Consider the following 21,877-nt stretch of genomic DNA (forward strand, 5'->3'; position numbering starts at 1 on the left):
AATGTCATAGCATAGCAGAACTCAGGCTGCACGTGGATAATAAAACTTTGTTTTGTTCCATGAATGGATTTATAACATTACAAGAAATTTATTAAACCCAAAAAACAACAAAAAATTAGATATAAGTTTCAGGGCGCGTGGACTGGGCTAATACAGCACAAATGGGTCCTCTGAGGGCTGGCTTATAAGTTAGAATTCACCGAAGACTTGGATCGGGTGACTCTCGCCCTTTACCTGAGAATAAAGCAAAGTGGCACAGCGGTTTGTGCAATGGACTTGCATTCGGGGGGACAACGGTTGAAACTCCCGACCGGCCATTCTGATCCCCTAAATCGATTAAAGCGAATGTGGGGATGGTTCCTTTGAATGGACGCGACTAATTTCCTTCCCCATCCTTCCTTAACCCGAGCTTGTGCTCCGTCTCCAGTGGCTCGCTTTCAATGGGACGTTTAACACTAATCTTCCTTCCGTCCTTGCAGCCTTCTTTTCCATAGCAGACAGCCCATTTTATCTCTGTGTTTGCACATTGTAAACGCTCTGTGCTGTTCTCGATTTTTCCTGAAATTTTGGTCGGTTTTATGGTCTAGCGCTACAATCTGGCGCCACGTTCCTTAGAGTAGTTTTGTGTGTGTGTAGGGGGGGGGGGGGGGGGCGTATGTGTGTCTGCATGTGAGTGAATTCTTAGTTGCTGCGAGAGCTGATTATACTTGTAGCAGGTCGGGCTACCGGTGTGCTCGCGTCTGTTCTTGTGATTTCCCAGATTTGATACTAAGCTGTTATCTTACTGCTGCAACTTCTCATAGAACCCAAAGGTAGACTTACGAGTTTTTTTGCGGCGTTACCTCACTTTTCGGCCACATATTCTATCACTAGTCGGATCAGTGCTAGATTCATCGTGATATCGCAGTTTAAGGGTACAGCAGCGGCATAGCGCTTTATCCCTGACCTCAGTAGTGCGTTGCCTCTGCATGAGGTATCCCTCTGAGTTTGTCCACGGCGGATATTTCGCAGTGCCTGCGCTGGCTGAACGTCCACTGGAGCTAAAAGTGGCTTGATTATAACGGTTTAGCCTTGAGCGGTATTAGATGCCACTTATGGCCCTGGTCCATAACACGTCGCATGTCCTCAACAGTTCACGGCTGACTTTTTGTGAGCATCGATACACAGCAGAGTTCTGGGTTCTTGTCTTGCCCATCTGTGCTAGTATTCAGTGCTCGGAAGATGATTTACAGCTGTTGGTGGTTGAACGCCTAGTATCTGACATTGATTCATATTCTCCGCCCAGCCCGACTATCGCTAAGGTGAACGCGTCAGAGATACTCGGGATACGTATTCTGGCTGCAGCCTGCTCCCATGCGAAGCGCTGCCGTCTTTGTCAGCACGTCACGTGGAACCGACTTCTGGCGAGAATATGTCGATAAATACGGTTACCAGGCTCCTGGAACTCTTGGAAGACCTTAGTCACGCCCCACTGAACAGTAGAGTTTTGATCTTGCCTGTATTACATTTATGATTCGGTTTGCTCCCTGAACTGTTTCATTAGCTTAAGACAACTTGGCCATTCTCTTGACTCCCTTTTGGCTAGACATTCACTTCGTGAACTCCACTGTCAATGACCTCAGAAAACGCCGTTTGTGCTACCAATCTGTGCGGTACCGCCAGTGCGAGTGACCATAACATGTGTTCTACCTAGGCAGAGTAGGATAGAAATTAACGGCTTGTCTCTTCGTGCCGGATCATAGAGGCGGCCACCAAAAAATCTGATTTGCAGCAGATGACTCTGGTCATGAGAATGAGCAAAAGAACGTGTTTAAGTAATGCTTAAAACCGCATGACAACGAGTCCCCACTGTCACTCATAAGTAAGATCTCTGGGTCATAAGCAAGGACTATCCTCTGAGAAACAGTGCTCTCCTCAATGACTCACGTCCATTTTGCATGTTGTGCTGGTGCATCCCAGTCACACACTGTCAGTTACACATCGCCATTCACGTCAGTTCTGTCAGTCATAAGTAAGGTCTCACCACTGGGAAACAGTGCTCTCCTCAGCCTGTTCACACAGACTCACGATCCGTCTTGCATGTACAGCTGGTGCACCCAGTCACACAATAACTCTTACCCGTTGCCATTAACTACAGTATTGTCAGTCATAAGTAAGGTATCTCGCTTGTCCGTATTGTCAGTGATTCGCATTCCGTTCTGTGTGTAAACTGCTGCATCTCAGTCATGCGCTGTTGTTACACTTGTCCATTTGCTAAAACACAGAGTACCGGTGGACTTAACTCCTATACTTCCTCAAACTTGTAATTTTCTTTGTAATAGCGAAAATTTGTAAAAAGAAGGAAATTCTTTTTTTTGAGGTATAGTAGCGATACCAGAATGAGATTTTCACTCTGCAGTGGAGTGTGCGCTGATATGAAACTACGTGGCAGATTAAAACTGTATGTCGGAACGAGACTCGAACTCGGCACCTTTGCCTTTCGCGGGCAAGTGCTCTACCATCTGAGCTACCCAAGCACGACTCACGCCCCGTCCGTACAGCTTTACTTCTGCCAGTACCTCGTCTCCTACGTTCCAAACTTCACAGAAGCTCCCGAGTTCGAGTCTCGGTCCAGAACACAGTTTTAATGTGCCGTGAAGTTTCATAGTAGCGATACTTTACGGTTATCCAAAATGAATTACTGTTGTGTATAAAACCCGTAATGTAAAGTTCAAAGATGACTTCCCCTCGTATCAAAATTACCGCTTCTGTTATTTGTGTTGGGTAGAAGTACCTTTAAGTGTCTGTGAGTGAAGGGTTCTGAGGAGCGCGATATGCATGACACTCTCGATCAGAATTTCGTCACAGATCATATAGTGAACTTTCTAAATAGGTTTTTCGTAGCAAAGAATACAAATAAAACTTATCGAAAGAAGCAAAGCAAAATAGATATGTGTTTCATACACAAAGCGAAATCAGTAAATCCATACATTCGTCTCAAGCAAATTCACTTTCAATTTATATTCATAAAACTAAGATTGTATTGCTTCGTTCTGTCCCTGACATAAAGTTCCGAAAATATTTCTGCCAATGAGGTATACGAAAAAACCAGCACCACCTAGTGGTTGTTTGATGTAGTATTTGGTAATAACTAAACATTCGAACCACTCAGCTGGGCAAACGATATTATTTAAAAGTTTAAATTACAATATATGTTTTTCCTTGTTCCGATTTTGATGAAATAAATCCTGTATGTTTCTCAAAACCACGATCAAGTTTCCCCTTGAAAATACCATGAAAATTCGTGTAGTAACTTTGGTGATTAGCCTATTCAAACAGACAGACACGGCAGTTTTTAGATAAAACGTTAAATAGCGATATCTCTTTCTTCATTATCCGATTTTTATGAAACAAATAAATGTTGATCCAAGCTACAATCAAGATACACTTAAAGACACCATGAAAATTTATATAGTAGGTTTGGAGACACACAGACAGACACAGTGATTTTACAGTTCTGTTATTAGCGCAGAAGATACTGATAAAATCACCTCAGTTGTATAAGTTATAAGTAAACACGCTACGACCTGTTTCGTGTTAAGAACATCTTCAAGTTGCCAAGCTGTGCTAAAGTCATGATACATGTGTGAATTATAAAAATTGGTGGTTTAATTAATCATTAAAATGAAATAAACGATTGAACACTACATTTCCTGTGTCTTTGCTGGACGAAGATATAACCGTTTATTGTATCATGTCAAAAAGTGTCTTAAAGCAGTGGAAAGATTCAAAAGTGGAATACTTTTGAAGAAATGGTAATAGTAATGGATAACCGACAAGTTGAGCTGTTGATGCGATGGTCGTAGATCGTTACTCCCCGGCTAGCTGAACGCTATACACAGTGCTTCGTGCAAGGTAAAGTGTCTGGCGAAAGTAAATAATATCTACTACACTTTCATACACGTTACGAAATTAGCGTTTGGGATGCACTTTCTGGTGGGTTTAAATCGAAGTCCATTAGTTGAAAGCAGCACAGTAGTTTCCTCCAGTAACCTCCTTCTTTCGTTAAACATAAGTAGTGATGATCGGTTATACAGTGAGTAATGCAGATCAGCCACTTCAAAGAAATACGTATTTCTGCTGCAAATATTGTTAGCTTGGTTAATTTTGGAGGCTGAACACAGCTCAAAGTCATTTTAGGTGGTGTCGAAAGTTCAGAAGATATATGCGAGGTAAGTTTTTAGTTAAAAATAAGATATTTAATCTCTAAATGTAATTTGTACAAGCTGCTTAACTACGTTGGTGAATTAGGATCACAAGTGTGTTTCAGTAGCTAACACACACACGCACATGCAAACGCACACTCGCACACGCACACGCACAATCACACGCACACACGCACGCATGCACGAACATACACACAGGCGCGAGCGCGCGCGCGCACACACACACACACACACACACACACACACACACACACACACACACACACACACACGAAATGGTAGAAAGTGGTGATGAATCGTATAACTTAAATGTTATTTGCCTTCCCTTTTTGATAAATCATAAATTTTCTTCCCCTTACTGCCCTGACGGAACACTGCGAAGTATAGACCTCAGAGAAAGAGTAGTGTCCTTCCAGAGAGACTTACTTGGTAAGCCACACGGCGCCGCGCCTGCCTCGGAAGTGTGACTCAGGCTCCATTAACATGTGTTCCTGTGTGTCGCAGCGCAATGCGTCTGGCCTCTGGGAATGGAGTCCGGCGCCATCCCGGACAAAGACGTCACCGCCAGCTCCTCCTTCGACAGCGGAAACGTGGGGCCGCACGTCGCCCGGTAAGTGTCAAACGAGCATGGTCTCTGTGCTATGCAACAACTAACTTAATCCATTAGTAAGCAATACTTTCCCGTGGTGTCCCCAGGTCGTGCTCACACAAATACCAGATAATCAATTTGGAAAATACGCTGGTGATTTCCTTCCTAACCTCCCGTAATCCGTACTGGTGCTTCGACTCTAGTGACGTCGTCGGCAGGAGTCCTAATTTACTTCCTTAGTATTCAGTGCATAGCCTGTTTACTAACTACATCCTATCAGAAATGAAAAGCAATAATGGCAGCTACGATAAAGGATTTGCGAAACAGTACATTCCAGCCATCACAATGAACGTGAGGAGTGGTAGGCATTTCGTCGCGGGTTTGAATTTAAATACTATGCTTTGTGTTTCTGTCCTCACTACAGCTGAGAACTTCGATACTTGATCACAAAATATTTCAAACACCCAGTTCATTGTGGGGACTCTGCTGGAATGAAAAAAGGGGTTATGCTTCTGCTGCAGTCATGTATTCCTTATTTTACTGTCGTATCAGTTTAATAAATTATATTTGCAGAATACTGACAGAAATTATTTATAAAACAATGGAAAAATTTATAGCGGCTGACAACGAGGCTGATAAGTTTTCATTCTGGAGATACGTAGGCCAGAAGAAGGAAGGGAAACCTATACTTACAACGTCTGTAGGTTTAGAGAAAGCTTTTGACAATGTTGCTGGAATACTTTTTTTAAAATCTAAAAAGAAAAGTGATAAAATAGAGGTGGAGAAAGCTCGTTCGCAATTGACATAGAAACAAGACTGCAATTACGACAGTCAAAAGACATGAAGGGAAGCAGTGGGTGAGGAGCGAGTGAGACAGGCTTGTAGCCTATCTTGGATGTTATTAAACCTGTACAATGAGCAAGCTGTGGAGGAAAATAGGGAGTAATTTGGAAGGGGAATTAATGTTCAAGAAGAAATAATAAAAATGTTTAGGTTTGGTGATAGCGTTGTAATTCTGTCACGGATGGCAAAGGATTTTGAAGTGCTGTTGATTAGGACGGACAGTGTCTTGAAAATAGGTTATACTGTAAGATCAGTGTCGACAAATGCAAACAAGGGTAATTGAATGTAGTCCAGGTCATACTGAGAGAATTACAGAAGGAAATGAGACACAAAAAGCAGTGGAGGAGTTTTTCTATTAGGGCTGCGCAGAATAACTAATGATGGCCAAAGTGGTGAGCATATAAAATGCAGACTGACACTAGCTAGAAAAATAAGGAAGTTTGTTAACATCGAACGTAAATCTAAATCCTAGGAATTCTTTCTTGAAGGTATGTGTCTGCAGTATAGCGTTGCACGGAAATGGAACGTGAACGATGAACATTTCAAAGAAGAGAATAGGAGATTTGGAATTGCTGAAATATTGAAGAATGTTGAAAGGTAAATGAGTAGGTCGAATAACTGTGGAACAGCTACTCAAACCAATTGGAGAGAAGAGAAATTTATGGCACAGCCTGTTTAAAAACAGGGATCGATTTATAGGACATGTCCTAAGGCGTTAATGAACCATCTGTTTTGTTGTGGAGGATAGTGATTAGGATACGAATTACTGACAGAGACTACAGGTCGACTACAGTAAATAGCATCAAATGAATGTAGGTTGCTGTAAGCTGTACTGAGCTGAGGAGACTTACCGGACAGAGTGCAGTTGAGAGCTGCATCAGACCAGTCTTCTGACTGAAGACCATACCAAGAACCACCTCTTACACTATAATGTTGAACAGACCCTGAAGGCCCAACAGTGCCGACCGACCGCCGTGTCGGCCTCAGCCCACAGACGTCACTCGATGCGGATACGTGGGGGCATGTGGTCAGCACATCACCGCTCTCCCGGCCGATGCCAGAGCCGTGACCAGAGTCGCTACTTCTCAGTAAAGTAGCTCCTCAATTGGCCTCACAAGGGTTAAGGGCACGTCGCCGGCCAACAGTGCTTACTGGACACGGAGGGCCACCCACCCAAGTGCTAGCCAATCCCGACAGTGTTTAACTTCGGTGACAGTCATTGCTGCAGATGTGTTAGAGTAGATATCCAATGCGTATCTTTCATGGCACATAAACTCATGCTTCGCGTATGAATATAAAAAGGAGACTAAACCATTTCTCTATACGACGACAGCCGGCCGCGGTGGCCGTGCGGTTCTAGGCGCTTCAGTCCGGAACCGCGCGACTGCTACGGTCGCAGGTTCGAATCCTGCTTTGGGCATGGATGTGTGTGGTGTCCTTAGGTTAGTTAGGTTTAAGTAGTTCTAAGTTAAGTCCCCTAGTGCTCAGAGCCATTTGAACCGTTTTTATACGACGACACCAAGAATATGGTCTCCATCATTTCAATGAAGATGACGACTTATCCACCAGTGTTATTTAGCACATATTTTGCAAATTTTTCTTATATGACTATTGCTAGACGTTATACGTTGCCTCTGCAACATCTAAAATGAGTGTGTGTCCAGTTTGTTTAGAGAGTTTCCATTCAGATTCCAGCCTGCTTGACGGAAGAAGTTTAACATGTTCACTGCTGTACATGGAGCTTCTTTTGATGCGGTGCTGGGCCGATAAGTCAGTATGTTGCAATTTTTCAGGGAGACTTAAATAATACACATAGGCTTGTCAGTTGAATCAACATATACAAACCGAGCAAAACAGCTGTTATACTGATTTTTAAAAATTTCTGCAGCAACTACACGCTGTATTTAAAAGATGGTTACGTAGAAATTAAGTGCATTGTGACATAAAAAAATTTAATAAATGTGTGTGAAATCTTATGGGACTTAACTGTTAAGTCCACCAGTCCCTAAGCTTATACACTATTTAACCTAAATTATCCTAGGGACAAACACGCACACCCATGCCCGAGGGAGAACTCGAACCAGCCGCACAGCCCATGACTGCAGTGCCCCAGACCGCTCGGCTAATCCCGCGCGGCTAAAAAACAGTCTTTGAGATACACTTCCAGTAATTTACTCATTGCGGTTTTACCTCAGATCAGATTTTAATTGGTTCAGACGAAGAAATAAAATTCTTTACAAGTTCCTGACATAATGGACATTTAGAATCAAATTCAGGTAGTGATGAACTTTCTCGTAAGTGCACTGCATATTTATTTTGATTTTATTGTATTGTTCCAAAAGTCAGTTAATAAGCGTTTTCAAGTGAATCGGAAGGTTTGATAGTAGCGCACTGTCGGCTCCACCACACAGCCCCTCCGTCAACTGGAACACCAACAGCATAGTAACATCACGTGCTGCTCCTCCCAAACCCACAAGGAAACGAAGCGTTCTCGGGGGACACGCTGATGGAACAAATGTCGTTATTCCGGGGTGTGCTTTTATCACCGTGAAACATGGTAATAAGATGGGAGGCGGCGGTTTAGGCCCGGAGCGGGAGAGATGCAGCTCGCGGAAGAGAGTTGCCGATATTGCGCTAACGACGTAAAAATTCGCACGTAAGCGGCGAGATTAAACCGCGGCTGGGCGCTCCTCCCTCCAACCCCCGCCCGACTCCCCTTACTCCAGTCCCTCTCGTGGGGGTTGCTATGACGACACGGCAGAGTGTGGCGCGCGTGGAATGTGCGCGGAATGTGGGGGTAATGAGAATCTGGCCTTCTCCGTACTCTGTAAGCGGCTGTGTACCTCCTGCAGGTGCAGTAATCGCGGTACACAGGCCATTTGGTGGACAAGATAATTTAGTCAAACATTTCCGGCATTCCGCGCAGTGGGTGCCGTTATTGTTTACAGAGGACTCAGCGGAACGGACATATTATGTATCACATGTTTCACTGAAGTAACCACTGGAAGGAACTAAAAACGTCGATGTAGGTATTCATCATCACTCTAGTTCCTGTCGCCTGTTACTGTTAAGCTATGTTGCTCTCTTAACGTTGCGTTGATTTGTTCTTCCCGCACAGCATTAGCGCTCCAAGATGTGGAGGTGAGTCTGAATGCATCATTCCTGCTCTGCGTATTGGCAACCGTCGGTCCGATACAATGGCAAACGTTAAATTTGGGTGGTTCTGCACATTCTTTTCGGCTTTTGTCTGGCGTTCTTTAGAAACACAACACTCAAACAGCTCAAACATAGAAAATAATTCAAGAAGAGTTACACTAAACTGCCCACGGATTCATACACTATCATTGTCCTTTGAGATTAAAGTGACTTCTTTGGTGTCAAATATGGCACTAAGTCACACAAGCAGCTGATCCGTGATGGGCAACACTCATCAGACGAGAGCCAACAATGTAAGTGGTGTAAAGTCAGCAAGAAGAATAAGAGGAAGAGGAGCATAGATTCTATGCCGTTTTTGATGGAGACAAATACTGCTTTCTTGATGTATCCCAGTGTTGATTTCAAGTTGTGTATTTCTCTTTGCGCTAAAAAAAGGTCACTTTTTAAATTCATCAGGACGTCTCAGTTCTATCAGAAGTACTTCCGAGTTTGTTGTTGTTGTTGTTGTCGTTGTTGTTGTTGTGGTCTTCAGTCCAGAGACTGGTTTGAAGCAGCTCTCCATGCTACTCTATCCTATGCAAGCTTCGTCATCTCTCACTACCTACTGAAACCTACATCCTTCTGTATCTCATCTCTTGGTTCTGGGTATAACCTTGAATAGTTCTACAAGTCAGCGATTCTCAGAATGGAGACAGGAACTTCGCTTGATTAAGTTTCCGCCACAACGATTCAGCTGTTTTCCTGATGGTATACTCAAAATGAAACGCACTGAATTTGTAGAATTGCTTGACCATGGAAAGAGTGCATTTTTATATTCAACAGAAAAATACTGACGGATGAAGTTGGAGGAAACTAGAAAAGAAAATTATAGTCAACTGAAGATCAATCGTTGGCTACGAAGCGCGTTGCTATTCGTTTTAAAAGTGACTCGTAACGGTTTCCTCTTCGACTGCACTTTCATTTTAAGCCAACAGCATAGGATATGACACTCGTAGAAGGACATAACACAAAAAAATAAAAATAAAAACACAACTAAATACTGAGACGTATCGGTTACAGGTCAATCTACATTGAATAAACCCACTTGCGCTGTCCATGTCGTTTGAATACGCTTGGGACGGTGGCGCTCGAAATAAGTGGTTCATTTATTTATCTGTTTTAATATAAATTGACACATATAAACTGAAAACAGTGGTGGCCTTTCGTAATGTACGCTGCAGTCTATAACTGTATCGGTATTCGACTTTACTTTATTTGTTCCTCCTCTTACTTCGATGGCAAAACTGCATGTAAAACACACAAATAATCACCCAAATACCCAACATCGTCACCTGCACTATTAAGAAACCTCCGATAATAGTTCGTAAGTGACTTGTTTCATTAAATATAAGAAGGAAATCTTTTATCTGAGTATTGGTTCAAAACATAAGTTCTTGCTACACTTTAAATGGGCAAGTAAGTGTCTCAGTTATTAATTTTCCCGTTCGCATCTACAGTTTGCCATGTGTGATTAGAATGTAAGCGGTTAAGTTGCGCCTACCTCGAAACGTAAGAAGACTGTGAGTGCCGTTGTAACTTCTAAATGTTTATCTGGTATGGATATTCCTGTTTGTTCAAACCTGAATTGCCTAATTTGCCGCTAAAATAACAGATGAAGCTAAATTACTGACCGATCTGAGTAATATACCATCTTTTCGAAATAAAATATATTTAGAACAGTTTAGGGTGAGGTATTCGTACAGAATGGAGACTAAATGGTGACAGACACCGGTTTCATTCATAAAAGATCGCAAACTCAATTTCCATGTAAGCAAATTGTCGATTTTTATTTTTATTCGCAAAACATTAGCAGTACTGCGAGCACACAATTTATATAGACGGCATTCCAAATGTTAACATTCTTTCTCTGAATAAGTGTAACACACCATAAAACATATAGTACAGGAGTCAATTTGAAACATGACAACTGGAACTCCGACATCTGCTCGCGCTTGACACCAACCTCCAAACCGTTAATTATTTCTTAGAGTCCTTTAACGTAGCTTTTTAATTTCTCGCTCATCATACCGCCAACTAGTGCAATAAACGCCATGAGCTATTTCTCCACTACAATTACTTTTTCCGTGTTCATTTGATTTTGCATTCATTTTATTTTCTCTGGGTGTAGTACCTAATCATACAATAGAAAACAGTATTTTATATATAAGGTTACGTGTGCCGCATAGCATAAATGGCACAAATAATAGAAGAAGGCTGTAAATAATTAGCCAAAAAACTTCCGTCAAGTCGGCCGCGGTGGTCTCGCGGTTCTAGGCGCGCAGTCCGGAACCGTGCGACTGCTACGGTCGCAGGTTCGAATCCTGCCTCGGGCATGGGTGTGTGTGATGTCATTAAGTTAGTTAGGTTTAAGTAGTTCTAAGTTCTAGGGGACTGATGACCATAGCAGTTGAGTCCCATAGTGCTCAGAGCCATTTGAACCATTTTTTTGAACTTCCGTCAACAACGTTTATGCAGGACAGTGGATACCTATGAACGCTGAGCACAATACAGATGGTCTCATTTACGCTAACCACCACAAATAACGTTAGTTCAGAAGTAAAATAAAAAAAAATTTGAGTCAGACTTTTTGATTCCCCGGTACGTAAATTAAGCGTCCTGCATTCTCTAAATGCAAAACGACATTCTAATTCGAGTGAGTCATGAATTCTTTTTCTTTGCACTTGACGCTACTAAATAGTGTCCAAAGAAAACGGCCTACAAAAGGAAACTGGAAAAGCTAAACTGAATTTATTTTGTAGTAGCAAGAAATATTCAGAAATGACCGCGCTGGTCCTTCTTTAAGCGATTCCTAAAACTTGCGTCACCGAGAAGTAAATTTGTCTCGTGAGCCAACGGAAATTGGCCAATAAATGACACACCGAACAAAAATTGCTTGTTTGTGGCGACGGCGGTGCTTCTGCAGGAATAACAGCAATAACGGCGGCGAGAGAGGCTGCCAGGGCGGAGCAGCGCTTTTTTTCCCCCTGTTCCTTCTTTCCTTTCTTTTCCTCTCTTTTGCGACGGACAAATTGCTGCGACTCGCGAGGAGGACCGCCAGCCACTTGTGGAGCAGAGGGCAGGACAGGACGATCGCACAGCGAGGGACCGCGATTAGCTTGTCCCCCGTGCCACACGTCGCCGGCGAATAGCCCCACCAGGTACCGAACGTATCCTGACCAAGTGGTTTCTGAATGCTGTTACTAACACTGTTACTCTGAGTGGGGAGGAAATCCGCTTTATATTTTAATACCGACTTCGTCAATAGGGGTATAACGATCGCACTACTGCTGACAGGTTATTGCTAAAATTGTCTTCACTGAAACTGGGTCCTCAGCTGCAACAAATTATTTCAATGAATTGTTACTGCCTTCATCTGACATTTACTCTGTTTGTGTTCTGTCCCACGATATCCCATTCACAAGTATCTGTACAAAAATTAAGCGGTGTCTCATGCTACACGCAGCCGCAAGTATGGTATAATGTGCCATCACTGAATTTTATACTGACATTTCAAAATTTGTCTGAGACAGACGTTATAAAAAGAAAGTAAAAATAACAGCTCCATGTGGTATCAAATCAAAGTCTCAAAGTACTACTAATTACACTACTGGACATTAAAATTGCTACACCACGAAGATGACGTGCTACAGGCGCGAAATGTAACCGACAGCAAGAACGCGGTGAACGCACATTGGAAGTGTGTATTCATCATCGTCATATTGCCGTATCACCTTGCGTGATGGTATGGGGTGCCATTGGTTACACGTCTCGGTCACCTCTTGTTAGCACTGACGGCACTTTGAAGAGTGGCTCTACCCTTCATTCAATCCCTGTGAAACCCTACATTTCAGCGGGATAATTCACGACCGCATGTTGCAGGTCCTGTACGGGCCTTTCTGGATACAGAAAATGTTCGACTGCTGCCCTGGCCAACACATTCTCCAGATCTCTCACCAATTGAAAACATCTGGTTAATGCTGGCCGAGCAGCTGGCTCGTCACAGGACGCCAGTCACTATTGTTGATGAACTGTGGCATCGTGTTGAAGCTGCATGGGCAGCTGTACCTGTGCACGCCATCCAAGCTCTGTTTGACTCAATGCCCAGGTGTATCAAGACCGTTATTACGGCCAGAGGTGGTTGTTCTGGGTAGTGCTTTCTCAGGACCTATGCACCCAAATTGCGTGAAAATGTAATGACATGTCAGTTCTAGTACAATATATTTTTCCAATGAATACCCGTATATCGTCTGCATTTCTTCTTGGTGTAGCAATTTTAATGGCCAGTAGTATACATATGATTGGTTGCAATGCCTGATGCATCAGTAGCATATATAAACCCTGTGCATTGTGGGATCGATGTAGTAAGGATTTTTAACTAACTGCACCAGTGTCCACCAATACGATGTGAGGTGTTGGCATAAGAGTGGAGATACCGCACTTGAGCTATTTTCCACCAGGAAGAAGCCGTTCTCCTGCAAAATAGTTAAATAAAGAATATGGAAAGTAAACTGAACAATATATGATTACGTCAACTAACTCTGATTTGAATTTTGTGCCATGAGATCCTTTCTCTCCAACCGTTTAGCACAGATTGAGTCTTTCTCCCACCAATTTCAAGATGGGGTGGGAAGGGGGGAAGTCGAGGGAGTGGACAGAAGGCTGGGGATTTTACAGGAGGGGAAGGGGGTAGTTAATTGGTCAATTTAATAAATTAGTCAAATAATTTGAAATCAAAAGTGCGCTTGTATCAGAGAGGAGAAGCTGTGGAGGGTTGCCAGAGAGGATGGGGGAGGGGAAGCGGTGGGGTTTTCTGAGGATGGGTTATCTGCAAAGGTCATAAAACAATACCAAGGCGTCACAAAGCAATTACCATAGCAATAGATTAATGGGAGAGTCAAGGAGGATAATTTACCCTTGAATGTATGCAAACTACACAAACAAAATGGCTCAGGATCGGCTTTATCTGACTACTAAGAACCAGTAGTAGATATAAAATGTTTGCCTGTGGACAGCATATCAGTACGAATTGCTGCTTATGGTACTACAGTTCACATGTAGTAGTAGTCACATCCAAGCTTTTTATAAAAGATGTTGCATAAAGCATTGAAACTGGAAATCGTCCTCTTCTACATGTACGCAAATATAGGGTTTTCTATTGGGTAGTACAGCTGAGCGATTGGCCTCAGAGAATGAGGAGCTACGATACCGCCGAACGTGGGCATCGTAAATTCGCTCTTCGGCGACTTTTCGTAAGCTATGTGTCTACGATGGAGATGCAACGTGACTTTGCTCGAATTTTGATATTCCGGTATCCTAATCTGTTCTAGACCTCCAACACCGTTTTGAGATGGGTTCAAAACTTCAGCACACTCTGTACTGAAGCAGATGCTACCTGGCCCTTTCAGTGCACCGCATAATACGTCGAGCGAGTTACGGGAGTCGGCAATACATAGCCATAAATGTCTGGTTTGCTAGGATCCTGCCAGCGCCACATTAGATACACCAAACCATCTTCTTCCCAGTACTTCGCAGTGGCAGTGACAACGAGGAGAGCATTCTTCCAACACAATGGTGCAATTGCATACACAGTTCGTAATTCAATGGTTCATTTACGGAATCTGTATTCAAGCCACATTATCTCCAGACATGGCAACCTTCACTGGCCTCCTCGCTTCCCATACGTAAGCTTATTTGACTATTTTGTGGGGATCTTGAGTAGAGTGTTCGTATTCCACATCAGATGTCAGCTGCTTCTATTCCTTCTCAAGACCAGATAGAATTATCCATAAACATAAACAATCAACATCTGAGGGACGTGATCCTCAAAACATAAATTAAAAATGAATTTACCTACATAAACTATGAACTGTCACAAATAAAAATATCCTTTAAGCAAAACTGTTAAGTACATCTTATTTGAAAAAAATGGGTTTCCCTTCAAGGAGCCTCTGCATACACTTTTAGTATCTATGTCTGGGCTAAGATCAGGAACTACTGAAGGGATTTTGATACAATTGTTAGTAATAGACGACTGATTCGTGAGGAAGGTTTGTGTATATAATTTATAAATACTGCGTGCAAATTGGATGAACTATGAAGAATTAAATTCCACACCGCTGTGAAAAAGATGCCATTGTCATCTAGCGGCGAATGGCAGATATTGTTTTAAGGATGATAACTGGGGGAAAACAAGCCAAGACGGCTGAAAAACTTTCTACTGGGTGGCCTGTTTCGACAGAGCTATGCTGTCTTCATTGGATCTTAAGGTTTAAAGTGGGATTAAACACTGGTGGACAATACGTAGTAAACATTTTAAAGCATAATAGCCGTATTGCTCATCAGTAATTAATGTAATGTTAAGGCATAAGATCCGATATAACAACATAGAACAGTCAAACCAGTCGTCCAATTTTTTTTTCTTTTTTTAACGAGCTCGTATTGTAAAATTTCCTTCAATTATCACACACTGGAGATCGCTCCCCAGACTTGCAATGTCAGCCACATGTACAAAATTGTTAAGGCTTTCGTGGCCTCTTGTTGACAAACTGCCTATTGGCTTCTGTCTCGGGTTCATCGGCCGACGTTCATCTAATGATTTTTCTGACGTTTCGCTAGCACGAGTGGCTGGCATTGTCAAAGCTCCACCCTCCATTGCCGGTGGTGAACTGGAGCCGAGCTTACGGCCGCAGACTATATGTACCTGGCGCGCCAACGTCCGAGGGCTTCTCCGAGGTCATTTCCGGTGCGCTTCTCCTCTTGCTACCTGCGACGGTCGTTCGCTGCAGTACGGGAAGCCAGGATCCGTTTACCTTAAGGCTCTCCTCTTTCTTGTTCAAAATGTTCGCGTGTTTTTGTATTTCTACAGCTTCTCTGAAGAAGCGCGTGTGATAGTGCTTCTCTAGAGCCAGAACTTCCGTGTAGGCGAATTTTATTACGTGGTCGGTCTCATTCAGTGCGTGCTCTTCCACGGCCGATTTCTCCACCTGCCCCGACCTGCAATGTCGCTTATGCTCTTTGATCCTGGTGTTAATGGATCGTCCAGTCATTCCGACATAAACTTTTCCGCATGTGCATGGTATACGGTATATTCCCGACATTGCAAGTTGGTCTCTTTTCTCCTTCGCCGATCTAAGACACTCTTTGATCTTCCGTGTCGGTTTGAAAATCGTCTTTACGCCATGTTTGCGCAATATACGGCCGATTCTGTCCATCACTCTGGGAATGTATGGCACAAAGGCCGTACCCGACATTTCTTTTTCTGATTCCTTACTTCGCCGAGTGTTTGGCACTGTTACACTTCTAATATAATTTGTGCAGTACCCATTGCTTCTCAGGACAGTTTCCAGGTGTTGCATTTCTTGTTTGAGGTGTTGCGTCTCACATTTTCGTCCTGCTTTCGTTACGAGCGTACTAATCATGCCTCTTTTCTGGCTCGGGTGGTGGTTTGACAGTTTGTGCAGGTATCGGTCCATGTGTGTCGGTTTTAGATACACGCTGTGTCCCAGGTTTTCGCCGTCCCTTGTGACCAGCACATCTAGAAATGGCAGTTTCTTGTCCTTTTCTACTTCCATGGTAAATGTTATGTTGGCATGGAGGCTGTTCAAGTGTCTTAGGAAGTCACCGAGCTGTTCTTCACCATGGCTCCACACAACGAAAGTATCATCAATGTACTTGTACCACACCTTAGGTTTGCAAGTCGCCGAGTCCAGTGCCTGTGCTTCGAATTGTTCCATGAAGAAGTTGGCCACCACTGGACTGAGAGGACTACCCATGGCGATGCCTTCCAGCTGTTCGTAGAAATCGCCATTCCACGTGAAATAGCTCGTGGTGAGACATGCATGGAAAGGCTTTCTGATATCTTGCGGGAAAAAGGAACCGATGTGCTCCAGAGCGTCACTGAGTGGCACTTTCGTAAGAACCGCACAGGAAATGACCGCGGAGAAGCCCTCGGACGTTGGCGCGCCAGGTACATATAGTCTGCGCCCGCGAGCTCGGCTCCTGTTCACCACCGGCAATGGAAGGTGAAGCTTTGACAATGCCAGCCACTCGTGCTGGCGAAAAGTCAGATAAATTATTACATGAACGTCGGCAAAAGAACCCGAGACAGAAGCCAATTGGCAGTTTGTCAGCCACATGTCCTCGAAACCACCAGAGAGGCACATGGCTGCTTGAGTACAGCGCTAGGTTACACTACCAGATGGTAGATACGAGCTACAACCTACTCCGTAAACGACCTGCCATACCGGATGTATCATATAGTAAGCTGATAAGATCTTTTGGTATTGAGTTAGTGTTTAGGGACTGCGAACGGAAATCCGGGAAACGATCACCCAGAAAACTGAGCTCGCCTTGAACTGGCGCTGTCGTCGCACTGCCAAATTTTGTTCTCTGAATGTTAATAATAACTCTGAGTAGTGGGATCCGCAACAGGTCGAATTAAAGAGAGGTGTCGAAACAATTCATAGGCGGGCTGCTAGGTTTGTTACCGGTAAGTTCGAAAAACACGCAAGTGTTACGTAAATGATTCGGGGACTCAAAAGTGAATCACAGGAGATAACGAGACGTTCTTTTCGAGGAACCGTCATTTGAGTCTGACTGCAGAACGATTATGCTGCCGCCGACATACATTTCGCCCAAGTCCCGCGAAGATGGCGTTAGGGAGACAAGGACTCGTACGGGGGCATACAAACAGTCGGTTTTCCCGTTTCTGTGTATAACAGTAAGGGAAATGACTGCTAGTGGTACACTCACCAAACGGTAGCTTGTGGCGTATGTGTGTAGATGTAGATGAAAAAAATATTTGGAAAGAAAATAATATCTGTAGAACCAGGTTGGAAATCTGAGAACGAAAAGACAGTAAAAAGGCATATATGTAATTACAAAAAAGTCTATATACGGAAGAAAATGAGACATGTTAACTATAACTGTATCAGCGTGTGAATTTTTTTTTTCTTTTTAAATCCTACATTCATTCCCAGATGTTTCCTACAATTAACACCCTCTATTCCTAGGACTTGTGTGAACGGCCTTGCCGCAGTGGATACACCGGTTCCCGTCAGATACCCGAAGTTAAGAGCTGTCGGGCGTGGCCGGCACTTGGATGGGTGACCATCTTAGCCGCCATGCGATGTTGCCATTTTTCGGGGTGCACTCAGCCTCGTGTTGCCAACTGAGGAGCTACTCGACCGAATAGTAGCGGCTCCGGTCAAAGACAACCATCATAACGACCGGGAGTGCGGTGTGCTGACCACACGCCTGTCCTGTCCGCATCCTCACTGAGGACGACACGGCGGTCGGATGGTTCCGATGGGCCACTTGTCGCCTGAAGATGGAGTGCTCATTACTAGGACTCCCGTGGATTTAGTGTGTAGACAGCATGTTTCTTACTTTTCTTCAGCTCTATACGGGCAAATACGCTTTCGCAGGACAACTGAGTGGCAATAGTTAACGGACCGGTGCTGTAATGGATCTCATTGCCCCTAAAAATACCTGTTCGTTGCCAATTTTGTTCTATTCTTACTGCCAATGATTTGCTTAGCGTGGTGTAAAATATTGGACTCAACTGTTGCAGTTGTTATGCTACTGAGAAAATAGCGGTGCGTCCCTCTCTTCTTCCTTTCCAGGAACTATAGAACGAGATTTATCAAGTTGTAGCAAAGAGGAGAACGTCCTCCAGAAAAATAACACGCACCAGAAATAAAATGTTTGTGTTTCGCTGAACAAACATACTGCCATCGCCCCTTTGTGGCGTAAATTTGCCAATCAAAGAATCGAAGCTTGGACTTTTGTGTTCCTTTGAAGCGTTCCCTTTGTTGTAAAAAAAATGTGCCCGGCCGCTGTAGCAGTTGAGTGACGTTTGAGATAATTCCATTTGAAAAACGACGGATTTACCAGAACAGATAAGGACTAAAATCGCGCGTCGACGGTATCCGGTATTCTTTCGCCCCTGTCGGTCAGCCGACGAACCACACGGTCTTTGTGTCTCTTTCGGCTCTTTCTCTCTCTGGCGAGGACTGTCGAGCAGGGTGTGGGAACAATAACACTCAAGCAGCTCGCGGCGCAAAGGCGGAGAGCAAACAATCAGGCAGCCACTCAGCGGCAGACGGACGGAAAAACTAACAGAGCGACCGCAGACCGCAGGCCGGCGTCAGTCTGCCCTGGCGTGGCCGGCGCGTCTCGCCGCCGCCGCCAGCAGCAGCGCAGGGCCGCGTGGGAGGACGCTGAGCTGCCCACAGTGTTGTTGCAGGTGCCCCGTCACGTGAATCACCCTGCGCAGGGCTCGTCTTCGCGAATCTTTCCCGACGGGACGGGACGCGGTGACGGAAGGGCTCCTTCCTGCGTCGTTACGATATCCGCATTTCAAGCTACCAGTCATAAGCATAAACCTCACATAAACATTATACGGTGTCTCCTTCCGCTGAGAGCTCATTGGATTTCGTGTCACGTGAAGCAGAAGCCACGCTGTCTCGGGTACAGTCGACTACGGTAGTAAGGATGCGTTTTGTGTTGTGCGCTACACATACGTAGACACAGTGATAACAAGAGACAATGGCTTTCTGGTGCATTTCAAATGGTTCAAATGGCTCTGAGCACTATTGGACTTAACTTCTGAGGTCATCAGTCCCCTAGAACTTAGAACTAGTTAAACCTAACTAACCTAAGGACATCACATACATCCACGCCCGAGGCAAGATTCGAATCTGCGACGGTAGCGGTCGCGCGGTTCCACACTGAAGCGCCTAGAACCGCAAGGGCACACTTGTTCTCTCGACAAATCCATTTCTTGGCCCCAGGTCAGTTCGGTTGCGTTCAGATTGCAAAGATACTGTGGCAATTGTAAGAAAATGCAGTATTTGTATGGTGCGGTAAATGGCGTAACAATTATCATTTTCCATGTTTCTACGACTCTTATCACGCGCTCGTGTGAGGTCAGTCCGGTAGTATAATACAATAAACACAGCCCAGATAAACAGTATCTCATTTCACACTTTCGCAAAAAAAAGTATTTGTAATGTTTTCTTCATCCAAACACTCTTTTACGATCTTTTATAAACTATCGGTAGTTAATAATTTGTATTTGTAGTGAAAACTAAAATTTTGTATGCAATATGCAATTAGAAATAAGAAAACATTAATCTGTCACAAAAATATGATTATGTGTGTGTTAATTAGCATGTATTTGATGATTTATTTGTTTCGATGATGTAAATATACGCATTGGAGAAAAAAAAGATATTGAAAAACAGCAACACAGCATTCTTAGAATCAGCCACGCACCCTACTTAAATAAAGGCTTTAGATTTAGTAAATGAAGCTGCTGGGAACGTTTCAAAACCTGGTTTGTCTATAAACTTGTGAAAATGTTAAAAACAATCTGTTTCTCACCTCTGTTTAACTTTGTTCAACGCGGATTTTAGCGCGGAACAGGAAGCGTTGTCAGCCATTTTCACAGTACGCATGAACAGCACGGCAGTCAGAGCACAAGGAGCGGTTGTATGGATTGCGACTGTTCACTGCTCTTTGAAATAAGAAAGGCATATGTAAAGTGATTAAGAAAAACGTTGATGGCTGTTAATGCATTATAATATCTTCAAGTTTCCTTTAAAGTAACAAAGTAATAAGATATCTGACACAAATAGGACCTACTTCCAGCAGCGTAACAACTCCAGTGTACGTTTACTTCGACTGCTGACCAATCACCGCGTTTGTGTACATCGGTTTTATTCTCAATACGTCGAAACTTCCTGGCAGATTAAAACTGTGTATCGGAGCAAGTCCTGAACTCGGACCCTCGTCTTTCGCGGGCAATGCACTTATGGACTGAGCTGCCCATCAACGATACAAGTGCCGCCCTCACAACTTGATTTCTGTAGTATCTTTCTTCTAATTTCCAAACTTCGTAACATGGAGGGTCGTTTTCAGAACGTATGTCTTACTCTGTAACGGAGTATGCGCTGCATTGTCAGAATTGAAACTGCGAGGACAGGTCATGGAACGTGCCCGGATAGCTCAGCTGGTAAGAGAATTGCTCGCAAAAAACAAGATGCTGGGTATGAGTCTATGTCCGTCACACTATTTTCGTCATCTGGTAAGTTTCAACCCAGCGCACGCTTTTTGCAGAGTGAAAGATTCATTCTGGGAACTTAATGCAGTCACTCATAACTTTTCTCCATTTTCTCTCGTCTTTCGTTTAAATACGAGTATCATTTTCATCTGTCGAATAGTTTCTTGTTTTTTCTTTCTGTTCAGCTGGAAACCTTTTTGAAATTTGATATCAAATTCGTTGACGTACTTTTGCGTAATGTCTCTTGTTTCTACAGAATTCCTTCAATTTCATTCTTTTATCTGTATACACTTGCTGCAACTTTTATCTCTTGTAAACTAAGACTGAAGTTTGACATGTCTATCACTGCTCATCTCCTACACTTTACATAAAAGACTAGTTAGATTCTTTCTTGTACTGTCTAACCCTTTTCATTTTCTCGAATGTTCTCGAGGTCTTCAATCCCTCTTGATCTAAACTCTTTACTGTCACTTAACTCTTCTTAGAAAGACTTTCGTCACTTCTCTTCCAACCCATCCATTACTTCCAAAGCTACTCGAAACACATACTATTAATTTAAACAGTTTTTTGTATGGTTAGCATTTCCGAATTTCTGATTTTCATATTGCTTGAAAGTATCTCTTTTTAACTATGTGTATCTTAAGTTATCTTTAGTCAGGTGGGAACAACTTCCGGTTTAACCACTATATCTCCATTCGTTTCAATTTCAGTCCACTCATTTATGTGACATATTATTCAAATTTACCAATTTATCAATTTTCCATGTTATTTATCAACAATATAGCTTAGATTTTCTCACTCTGTGACATCATTCAAGACGATTGTTTGTTCCTTTTTTGTGAAAATTAGCACTCAGATAGAGCACTGTTTTGCTGGTACTATATAAACTGTTTTTTTCGTCAGAAACTCTAACCTAGGGAAGAAATCAGTAAGTGTTGTGTGGCATTTCGAGCGCAGGAGAGAGTTCCTGGCAGAAATCGG

At 43.3% G+C, this 21,877-nt stretch overlaps 1 protein-coding gene across 1 annotated transcript in view; it reads left to right on the top strand.

Annotated features, from left to right (window-relative positions):
* LOC126275253 (discoidin domain-containing receptor tyrosine kinase B-like) overlaps nt 1-21,877 on the top strand; it is a 185,909-nt gene that overhangs the window by 85,910 nt on the left and 78,122 nt on the right. Inside the window, exon 3 of the mRNA XM_049977181.1 lies at nt 4,710-4,815. Coding sequence (XP_049833138.1) covers nt 4,710-4,815 — 106 coding nt within the window. The remainder of the gene's footprint in view (nt 1-4,709; nt 4,816-21,877) is intronic.

Source organism: Schistocerca gregaria, chromosome 1 (genome assembly GCF_023897955.1).
Source record: "Schistocerca gregaria isolate iqSchGreg1 chromosome 1, iqSchGreg1.2, whole genome shotgun sequence".
NCBI lineage: Eukaryota > Metazoa > Arthropoda > Insecta > Orthoptera > Acrididae > Schistocerca > Schistocerca gregaria.